Genomic DNA, 11408 nt, shown 5'->3' with positions numbered 1-11408 from the left:
GATATTGGAAATGTGTTAAAATTTGTAGCCAAAGTCTTACAGCATTCTGTCTGCCCCTGAATGGGATCTGCACAAGGAAATATTTAGGATAATTGGAGGAATTGGATTGAAAGCATATTAACAGCACAAGATTAATAAAAGGTGTAAAATGGCTTAACTGTGGGATCTATCAGGCAAAATTTCTGTCAGACAGGATGAAAACAGATGCTTACAGGATGAAACCCAAGAGAATCCGGCTACAGCTGAGCTCATCACAAATCCATCTTTCAAACTTTTGAAAAAAACAGCTAGGAAAGGAAATTGTGTGTGAGTGGGGTTACAGGCAGCAGTGCTTGTTGCAGTCTGTGTAGCCGGCTGTGTTGGAGTCATCTCTGTGTGTACATATTTATCCCTCTGGGACACACACTCAGCCTCACTACTATCTGAACCAGCACTTGGGAAAGCAGCAGTCACATCCATAGGCTCCAGTGGCCTGAAGAGAGGAGCCCACAGACCTCAGAGGATGCCTGAGGCAGTGACTTATACCAGCTCTTTAAAGTCACACTCTGCAGTATTTCTGACCACTTGAGAAAAATGTAAGGCAGGATTTCCCTTTGGAGAAGCCCTACCAATTATCCTAAATAGAATTTTTATTCAGTCACTTATTCCTTTTTTTTTTTTTTTTTTTTTGGCCACCAATATGCCTGGTAAAGACTTCACACTTCCCGGCTCTCTCCAAAATCTTTTCTTAACGATTGGCTCACTGCCCGGTACTCAGGTGTTAATAAAGACTTCAGTGAGGGGCCACAAACTGTTGTTGGCAGTTCATATTTTTCATTCTTGAGTTGAAGTTACTCATAATTCAAAAAGCTGCTTTGTTAAAAAAACAAGATTACAGCCGGAGGAAGGATCCAGGAGTACGTTCCAGATCGCATCCAGAACTTACAGGGGCTGCTGCGCGGCGCTGGGAACCCTGGCAGAACGAGAGCGGCTCGGCATCGCACAGGACTTCCTGTGGGATGGGCAAGGGAGGGACCAAAGGCGAGGAAAGGGAAGGGCTTAGGTGAATGGAGGAGGAACAAGTGTGGGAACATGGAGGGTAGCGGGATAAAAGGACCGGGGCACGTAAATCGCTTGCTGATCCGTCAGGGAAGCCGTGCTCCCGGGAAAACATGCTGGACTGCTCCGCTGAGTCAGCTCCCGGGTTCCCTCCTCGGGAGCCTGCTCTCCCCAGGCCTCGCCATGGACAAGGGCACAGGCTGCCTCCGGTCCCCCTGCGATCCTAGCCCTCCTCGCCCTCCCGGGCCGGGATTCGCCGGAGACACAGCGAAGTGAGCCGCACGGCCGGGCCGAGCGAGCAGCAGCTGCGGGGAGGCGGAGCCGGAGGGGCGGCGGGGGAGGATCCATCCCACGGGCCGGAAGGGCCGCCCCGCTCCCTGCCCGGGGCGGTGCCGCTGGGTGCTGGGTGCTGGGGAGCTGAGGCGCGGCACGGGACGGGGCCAGGATGGGCCGGACGCTCGTGGAGCTGTTTTACGATGTGATCTCCCCGTACTCCTGGCTGGGGTTTGAGGTGAGGGGGCGGCAGAGGGCGAGAGGCCTCTCCCGGGTCTCCGCGGTGCCTGAGCGGCTCTGGCGCCCGGCCGGTCCCGTCGCCGCCTCCCCTTCGGCAGGGCCATTCAAGGGCAGCTCGCCCGGCCGGCTGCAGGCAGTGCCCTTCCCGGCCCGCAGTTACTTTTTCTCTCACCTCTGAGGGTTGCCTGGGCTTCTCCCTCGCGTGTTGAAGTCCAGGGACACCAGGGAAGCGTGTCCGAGCCAAACGGCAGTGTAGGAGTTAGTGCTGAACATTCTGCTTCGGGGATAGTTTTCATGTTTAACAAGTGCGAGCCTCCATTCATGAGCTTGATCTTGCCCTTACTTAACCCTAGTTAGACTTATATAGTCGTGGCACGAATAGAGACTCATCAGTTCTTCTGAGATCAGAGTTCTCTGGCAGCATCCAGAAAAGGCTTTAGGACTAGCCCTAATACAATGGGAAAGGATTTATCTGCAGTGTTTACTGCCGTAGCTGCACACAGCTCTATCGACGTCTCTTGACTGTGAATCCATCGCTTCTCTTTCACGTTGCAGGTTCTCTGCCGGTACCAGCACATCTGGAATATTGACTTGCGCTTCCGTCCAGCTTTCCTTGGTGGCATAATGCAACAAACCGGTATGGAGTATAGGGAGGTTAGCACTGCAGGGAGATACCTTTTTCACTAGCACAGCACTAGTGTGCAAGCCCTTGGTGTGTGCAGAGCCCACATAGAGCCAGCTCTGAACTACCTTTCGGCACCAGTAACTAATTAACTATAGGACTGTGGAGCTCCAGAGGGATTGAGAAATAAAGTCACAAGGAATTTCACACTGTTGCAACTACACTGACAGTCTGTGCCAAAGTTCGTCAGTTCTAAAATACAATAATAATAATAGTAATAATAATATATGGAGTGTTTTCCTACAGTTAGATTTTTAAACCAGAACTAATTTGTAGAACACTTGCACTTTGTAATATGCAGGAAGGATACAAGGATGTCCTGAAACAGTACTCCTGGCCTTAATTAGATCACCAAGAGTTACAAATCATGAATCAACAAGTCTTTGCATCAGTTTACCCATGCATTAGGAGTTCTCAAGCGTAAAAGTAATCTGTCTGAAGCAACATAAATCCCTGCTAGGACATTTGTACCTTGGTTTAAAACTGATTCAGCTATCTTAAAGGTTTGATCAGTGCAAAACTAAAATAAACCATGTTTAAATCATAGCATTATATTTGGAAAAGCTGAGTATGTTCCAGTAAGCCAATATGAAATTTGACTATGAACTTAGATTCTTCCTTAGGCACATATATGCATGAGGCATAATTTGTTCAGTGTTATTATAATACAGTTGGAAATCTCAACAGAACTTTTTCCTAAAAGGTAACAAGCCACCAGCAATGTTACCAAAGCGTGCTGAATACATGCTGAAGGATCTAAAAAGGATGGGAAAATACTACCAGGTGCCTGTACACATGTCCAGAGATGACTTCCAGCGTATCCTTGTTACAAGTAAGAAAGAGTTTTAGCTTAGCTGGTATTTCTCATCCCTAGCACTTCTGGTTTGAGTTCTCCCTACCAGTAAAGGTGGAGATGAATTCCCTGTGTGCAGCCCTTTCCTGAACCTGTGAGCAGTATGAAGTCTGTGCATTCTAAGCCATGAAAGAAATCTCTGGAGAAATATGGCTGTGAATGATACTAGCGTGGGAGATAACTGGGGATCAACATGAGCTACTACAGACTGTGGGTTTCTCAGGACTGTTAACAGGGGAGATCATGCTGTTTTTAGGTGGCACTTGTGCAGACCACCCCTGCTCCTGATCCTGTGCCTTGTCTCTGTTCTCTGTCTCCCCACGAATCCAGGCAGTCTGGCGGCCATGCGCTTTGTCACAGCCATTGACATGACAAACCCACAGTACCTAGAACCCTTATCTAGGGAGTTCTGGATGCGGTTTTGGTCACAGGTCAGTATTTTATGTGGCCAACTTCTTGACCTTTTCTTGTCACCTTTCCTGTCCCACATCATTCAAATGTGGAATTTCAGCAAGAGGAAGAAAATGTCTTTTAATGAAAAGTCATAGCAGGAACTTAACGTCACAATGGTTCAGGAGCCACTATGAAAAGAACAAGCTTATAGTCAGCTTAATGTGCCTTCTTTTAGGTCTATATGGTCAGTCCAATGGGCTGTGTGGATCAGTGGTTCATATCAGAAAACACTTTAATACATTCCTAGATTAGCTGACTTAAGACCTTTTCTGAGGTCATTTCTCCAGCAACTAGTATTGGGTTTGTTTCTGTTTTCTTAGAAAATTTGCTTTTAAGTCCAGAGCTGAGCTTTTGTTTCTTAAATGCTGATTTACTTATTTTATTCTTTCACCAGCATGAAGATATCAGTCAGCCAGAGAACATCTTGGCTGTAAGTGTCTCCTTTTTCTTGGTGCTTCTGCATTTTTGATAGAGACTCTTATTGACGACTTGGATCAGTAATAGACATAAACACAGCTTAGTCAAATGAACACTTGGAGTATTGGAAAATTTCAGGTAGAAAAAAAATTAATTTAATTTCCCTAGCAGCTCTGTTTGGAATGTTTTGGGGTTTTTTTTTTCCTGTCATGCTTTGTATAACACTCAGAACCAGAAGCCACTTTTTTTTATTAATTCATGTGGCAAGATACCCAGGCGGGACAATGAGTTATCTGTTGATATTATTTCATTAACAGTCATGAAAGTATGAAAAGTTTCTGTAGAATGCATTGAGGTATTGCTGCTATATGAAATTTCCAGGTGAAATGGAACACTTGGGGAAGTTGACTTTCCTTGGAGTGATGGAGTCAGGTTTTCTATTAAGCTCAGTGCTGTATTTCCCTCTTATATGCCTGGAAATTATACTCTTGATGTACTTTCTTTTGCTGTTTCGATTTTGTTTATTACAGTAAAAGCTGTGATGGCAGGTAAGTTAGTATACCAGGAGATCCTCTTGAAGGGCTCTCCCTTCTACATTTTAAGTTCTTGGAATATGAAGAAAAGAGAGGAATTGTCCATGACTAATCTCTCCTACCCAAGGTCTCTAGCTGAAATCTGAAACTTGCAGTCTTGCTGTTCCCCCCAAGTCTAGTCCTTGCACTTCAGCTTCATCTTAATGTAGCTTTTTTTACCAACATTTCAGCAAATGTTTGCATTTTGCTTTTTTAAGAAGCATGATTTGAAGGATAAAATTAAAGTGTGGCACTTTCACTGTGGTAGGCAGCCAAGCACCACACAGGTGCTCACTTGCTTCCTCCCACTGCCCAGGAGGACAGGGGAAGAGGAAAAGAAGAATAGAAGACAGAAAACTTGTGGGTTGAGATAAAATTGCTTAATAAGCAAAAGAGAAGTGGAAGCAGAGTGAAAGAAAACAAAGAACCACCTCCTACATGCAGACTGATGCTCAGCCAGTTCCCAAGAAAAAGGTTAACCTCCCTAAACCACCTCCTCACCAATTACTGTTGAGTATGGTATATCTCTGGTTAGTTCAGGTCATCTCCCAGCCTCTGGTGAAGCCCCAGTTTATTCACTGTGGGGGAAAAGTGAGAACCAGAGACTTCCTCAACACTGTGCAAACACCATTCATCAATAGCTAAAATAATTAGGATGTTATCAGCATTGTTTTGGTCACAGATCTGAAACACAAAACCATAGCAGCTGCTGTGAAGAAAAGCAGCTCCATCCCAGCTAGACTCAGCACAAAATTATATACAGAACATTGTCACATAGCCTCTGAATCCATCATTATTTAAATAAAGCAAGGACATGCAGAACGTCAGTGCCACAAACTCCATACTCAGAAAGATCTCTAATTTAGTCACAGTTTGGCAGCCAGTGAGTATCCCCCCCGTTCATCAAGGCAGAGGGAGGTGTCCCCTTGTCTGCTTGTGTCTGTCTTCATTCACTCCTGCAGCAAGTACTAAACTTTCCTCTCTTCTGGAAATTTGTCATCCAAAGGTGGATAAGAGGGCCCAACCCAATCATCTGAGTCTTTATAGGTGAATTTATTTTACACATCCGTCAAGAAAATGGAACATATTTTACTTGGTAATAATTCCTCAGTATTTTTTTTACTTCTTTATTCAGTCAGCAGTAGCTTCACATAAATTGCTATAGCAGCAATGTACAGTCTGAATTCTGCCCCAGCCCACTTACACACTCTTTCTGCCCTGAAATGGTGAGGACCAGATACTACATCACTGTATAAATACTGCAGTCTAAACACTGTGGCTACCAAGCATTTTGTTCTAGTCCAGGGCTACACTTGTTTAACCTCCTGTTCAAGCACAGTCAAAAAGCCCTCCTCATTTCCCTGATGTGTAAGTGGGAGAAGGTACAAGAAAATGTGGGTGCTAAACAGAAAAAGTGATTGAAAGAAAGAACTAGTCATTAACACCTGCATGTGCAGGCTTACTTGTCCATGTGCAATATTGTATTTCTTTTTTTTCTTTTTACCTTTTTTTTTTTTGTGTGTGTGTGAAACACTTTATTAACAGGGGTACTTATAGTTGTGTTACCAGATAAACATTGTACCTTTGAATTTGGCTACTTAGTCTCATTCCTGTGTGGCAGAGGCACAGGGGAGGTGAAAAAGATACAGCAGTAACACCGGCAACTGTTTAACCTCTGGGATTTACAGTGTCCTTCATGTAGTATCACTTACAGATCCCACATTTGTCACACGAACTGTTTGCTTGGTAAGCTTGTACAGTGAGATTTTATTTTTCATAACACCAGCTTGAGTTTTTTTGTAAGTTATCTGATGAGTCATTGTATCAAAGGTTTTTTTTTTTTTTTTCTTCAATTTCAGAACTACTGGGGAAAAAAGTGCCGATTTGGGACTTGGAAGTTTAAAATGTCTCTTCTGCTTTGTATCTGAGAGTTGTTAAATGATGAATAGGTTGGGAGTACAGCAAGACAATTATGCAAGAAGTGCTTCAAGAGTATTTTGAATTTTTTTGGCAGTAGACCTTAGGTGATAATACTGAAGATTAAATTAATTAGACCAGGGTAGGAATTAGAGTATTTACTATTAGAGCATTCTTAATTATATAATCTTTTCTCAGGTTGCCCGACAGGCTGGGCTCTCAGCAGAGCTCTCCCAGAAGGCACTTGAAATGATTTCATCCCCTGCAGTGAAGGACCGACTGAAAGAGACAACAGCTGAAGCCATTAAATATGGGGTGAGATGCTTCCAATGGCATTGGGCTTCACAGCTATGCATTCCTTCCCTATTAAGAATACAGGGAAGCAAGGAACAATGAGGGTGATGATTAGAAAGCACTATATAGACAATCCCTTCAGGGTGCTCCTTGTATTTCAGTGTGTGAAAGCCACCTCACTGTTGTTGGTAGTTAATCTCGCTGTCATCTGGGAAAACAAGGTTGACCCACTCAGCTCATTCCAGCTGGACAGCAAGGACAGGACCAGTACTAAGAGATACCATTTACTGCTATTTGAAACAGAACTGTGGATTAATCAGGTTGTTTTTTATGCTCCTTCAAAAGGGGCACACAGGCTCTGGAGAGACATCTACTTCCAAATGGCTTCATTAGACTTATCTTTAAGAATGAGAAGGTGAAAAGAAGGGGAGGAGAAAAAGTAGAAGTTATTGGGATTTATTCCTGGAGATTGATGATGTGTCTGCAAGAAATTCTCTCATTATAACATTCTCTGTTTCATCTCCATGGTGTCAATAGGCATTTGGGATGCCTGCTGTTGTGGCACATTATGATGGGGAACCTCATCTCTTTTTTGGCTCCGATCGTTTAGAGCTGCTAGGCAGTGTTATAGGTGAGTCTACCTCATAACATCACTTTGGTTTTATGCTTTCACCCTCTTGTAATGAAATATGTAATGCAGCTGAGTAAAACACTCTTAAGGGCTTTCAAATGTTAAATATGGTTATTCTTCTCATGGAATGAAAATGCTGACTGAAATCTGTCTCAGTACACTTAGAGTGACCAAATTTTCCAGACCAGAAGTAACTTGAGTTCTCCATCCTCTCTTGGTATGTTTCAATGCTTTGTGCTCCATGTGCCATTCTCAAACTACTACTGAAACTCTTCAGTTCTCAAAATATTTGTACTTAACCTTTTGGTACTGGACAATAGGCCTTGGCTAAGATTAAGACTATGGCTGGTGCTACTTTTTCTTTTTTTTTTTTTTTTGTAGTTTTAACATTTTCACATTACAGCTGTTCCTTCTTAGTAAAAGTACATTATTACAGCTCCCCAATCCATAACTTGTGTCTACCTACACAACTTCTTAAAAGCTATTCAAATACTGGCCATCCTTCTTTTCATTTTTCTATTAACAGAATACACACTAAATTCTTTAAGGGATTGAAGTAGGTTGTGATAAATAATAAAACTAAAGTCACCTGTTTTTATGAGTTAGGGGACATTTGACTATTGAGCTCAAGATCTGGCACTTGAGAGAGTACGTCTCTAGAAAGAATTACGCACATAATTAGCTCTGATGCATTTGTGGAAAACATTCAGTAGAAAGTATTAATTCATGCAAATTAGTATTAGTCATAGGCTTAAACAGAAGGGAAATTTTTTGAGGGTTTTTTTTTTTTTAGTCTTCTGGATGAGTTTCTGATTCTATAAAATATTCTTGATGAACATGAGAGTGAGGAAGAAGAGTACCCAGCACCCACTACAGTAGTCACTAATACTGACTGGAATGTTGTGGCCTGGTTTCTCGTCTCAACTCCAAGGACTTAACCAGATTTTCCTTTCGATTCTCTGACTCCCCAGCCTTGCACCCTTTTTTTGTAACTCCCAGCCCCCCAAAAACGAGTCCTAAAAAGAACTGATTTGACCCTCATGGAATACTCCAGACCTGCAGAATGTCTCATCTGTCATAGAGGAAAAGAATTCTTCTGTACAGTTTCAATTGTGACTAGACAGTTAAAGATTTATGGAGCTGGCTGAAGCATGCCAAACAAGATATAAATCTGTATCCCATCACCAGTAGTTACTCTTCAAAAGAGTAGGAACAGCAATCCTGCTGCAGAAAAATGACTGGCCAATCACTTCTATGGATTACATTTTAACTGTCTCTTTTGTGCTGGTTTGTCTTGCAGGTGAAAAATGGCTGGGACCAGTTCCAAGCTCCAAGCTGTGAAAAGTCCTGGAGAAATATATAGGAAGGAAAATATATATGACAATCCTCAGCAATTATCTGAATGTATTCAATTTTATGGAGAGATGGCTTTCTCATCCTTAAGAGTTAACTTTACAGCTTGGTTGCATGTCTAATTTCGAAGAGTTTCAAGGCTTGCCAGTATTACCAGCCAGGTGACGTGTTTGCCAATACAAATGTGCTTCCTTTCCTTCAACAGATCGAAGATTAACATTAGAGATTAAAGATTTAACTTCTTGCAGAGTGAACATTCTTCTTTCCTGGTTGATTTCTTTCCCTTACCCTAAAAACATGAGGATTACATAGTTACTGGACGGCAATCTCTGGATTTCTCATGTCTTCCTGCTTGTCCTTTATAAACACACACACACAACCTAAGAGAAGCTGGCCACATTCCGCTTTTATTTTAAGTCCAGTGTACTACATAGACAGAAGAAGCACAGGCTAAGGTATTAATGCTTCCTTTTACTTTGCATCATGGCAGCTGGAAAGGACACAATTCAAGCCCAAACAAGAGTCTAGGGAACCAATCAAGTATTTCAAAAGGAACTGTCCCCATCCTGGAGAATACTTGATACACCTTGCTCTGCAGTGACTGACATTTGAGGAAACCATCACACACGTGCATTCTTGGGCACCAACCCTAAACCTTGCAGGGGTTTTTAATTAATCCAAGTTTTACAGTAATGTCTTTGGAGGACGATGGTGAGCACCATTGTAGGTTCAGCTGGTAACTGAACTAGACTCTGTTTTGCTTCCTCAAGGATGCCCTTATGTAGTCTGCAGAGGGAAAGGTATGCAAACAGTAAAATTAAGAAATTTCACACGGAAACAGTTTGAGCCTGGCCCTGTATTGGCTGAATTGGAATAAGACACAGAAATTTGGTTCATATGAAGTTTGATTTCTCAGTGATTCCACACTGTCTCTGATGCATCACTGAATGAAACAGCAGCAGCTGGAATTCCCTTTTTTGTCTTTTTCTGAACTTCAAGGTAAAGCATATTCACGTGTTTTCACTTTAACAGCAAATCCTGGAACAAAGCATTAGAAAAAAAAATCTGTATCCTTCATGTTCTTAGAGCTGTAAGTGTCGTGGGAGTATCATTTGTTTCCCCATCCACAATTTTTACTTCTTTCAGCTCTTCAGGAAATACTCTAGGATTGGAGGAGTCCTTCCTCCTTTCTACCAGTGTACCCGTTAGTCTTTGGGCAAATCCAGCCTGAACTTAAGGAAATCTTTGTGAGAGATAAGAGGAGTTAGAATGATGGGAAAGTTACCATGTATGTGGGTGCCATGTATGTAAAGTTTCTTTGAGTCCCTTGTAGCCATGTTAAAGAAATTTTTTACCATTTCTCCCCTGAAATTTGCTAGCCTCCAATCTGTGCTATCAAACTGATTCAGAGGTTGTGATAAAATGGAATGATGAAAACATCACTTTAAGCCAGTAGTGCTGTCTCAGACATGGGTAAAATGCCCTTTTATGAAAATAATGAACTCTGTTAAGGAGCTGGGGAGAATTCAAAGAACATCTGGAAATAATCTCACAGTGAAAACCAGGGTCTCATGAAACTCTTCTGTTCTTTGAACCAGATCGATTGAAAAATAAACAGCCTTGGTGGCAGAACGTTGTTGATCTGGCAGAAGGACCAAAAGAGATGGATCCTACAGACTGAAATATATTTCACAAAATGATCTTAAATGCTCTTCAACCTACTTCAAATCTGGAAATTAAATGCTCAAAACCCTTAAGCATTTAAGGCATTTAAGCACTACTGAGATACATTGCTTATTGCCTGTAATAGCCACCAGTAAATGCAAAACCACAGTCTTTGTATCAGTGAGTTTGCATGTTGTTGCAATTCTGACTCCGTACCTATTTTGAGCAAAATTTGCCTGTGTGGGAGCAGAACTTTGAGGGAGTTCTGCCCCTTGTTTAGACAACCCTGCTCCTGTGTTACAGACATGATGTGAGCACAAGCTCTTGGCAGACACTCTGGGGGTGACCCCAGTAAACTCTGGCTGGCAGCTGCACTGTCATGCTCAGTTCTGATCTTTGTCGTAGCACACACTGAAGCAGTCTCAGTGGTGAGTACCAGCTCCCCTCTCTGAACTGCTGTGGCACCAGTGGCCACCACCACATGGAGCTGAACTGTTCACCTGACTGCTCTGAATGCCACAAGGTGGCAGGGCAGCTAAAACTTGAGCACTGAGGATCTAAACAGCAATAATAAAAATTACAAGCTATTTAGGAATATTTAGGAATAGCTGGAAGAATTTTCTTCCATAAAGATAGTATCTCTTCTACTCAGCTATATACCAAACTAGTTCCTGAGAGGCTCACATCACCACTTTCAAGGCAGCTGTTTAGCTGTCAGGCCAGAGAAGATACTGGGCAAGGAAAGGGACACTGAGCAAAAGGAGACTCTCAGCAACACAGGAAAAACTGGACTATGAATTCTAGGGAACAAACTGCAGTTGAGTTCCCCTTTGCTCTGTTACAGACCTCACCAGGAAATCAAGTCCCACTTCCCATGTCTGGAAAAGCTGTGAAACTGGCATGAACAAGTACGTCCCACCAATGCTAGGCTGAAGGCAAATAAGCAAGTGTACAGATAGGCACATCATCAGAAAATGAGCAACAGAAAGGGGGTCTGTAAGGTAATGAAACTATAAAAAG

At 42.6% G+C, this 11408-nt stretch overlaps 2 protein-coding genes across 16 annotated transcripts in view; one reads left to right on the top strand and one right to left on the bottom strand.

The window, feature by feature from the left end:
- The window catches only part of LOC121666172 (rap1 GTPase-activating protein 1-like), a 57388-nt gene that overhangs the window by 3536 nt on the left and 42444 nt on the right, over positions 1 to 11408 (bottom strand). Inside the window, exon 24 of one of the 15 annotated variants that reach the window (XM_042031362.1) lies at positions 8781 to 9012. The exons of 12 other annotated variants lie outside the window; for them this stretch is intronic. The gene's annotated coding sequence lies outside the window, so the exon portion shown is untranslated. Of the gene's footprint in view, positions 1 to 8780; positions 9013 to 9109; positions 9762 to 11408 lie in introns of those variants that run through there. 2 more of the 15 variants (XM_042031360.1, XM_042031361.1) reach the window with 2 other exon arrangements.
- On the top strand, positions 1411 to 8977 carry GSTK1 (glutathione S-transferase kappa 1). The gene is made up of 8 exons (XM_042031378.1): positions 1411 to 1549; positions 2107 to 2188; positions 2937 to 3065; positions 3417 to 3517; positions 3934 to 3969; positions 6644 to 6760; positions 7277 to 7370; positions 8671 to 8977. The coding sequence occupies exons 1-8, from the start codon at positions 1484 to 1486 to the stop codon at positions 8709 to 8711; spliced, it is 666 nt and encodes a 221-aa protein (XP_041887312.1). The 5' UTR covers positions 1411 to 1483; the 3' UTR covers positions 8712 to 8977.

The sequence above is a fragment of the Corvus kubaryi genome, unplaced genomic scaffold (genome assembly GCF_017639235.1).
Source record: "Corvus kubaryi isolate FWS band 111438036 unplaced genomic scaffold, C.kubaryi_AGA036_p1.0 37341, whole genome shotgun sequence".
NCBI lineage: Eukaryota > Metazoa > Chordata > Aves > Passeriformes > Corvidae > Corvus > Corvus kubaryi.
Note: the sequence above shows the minus strand (reverse complement) of the source record. Positions and strands in the feature narration are given on the sequence as shown.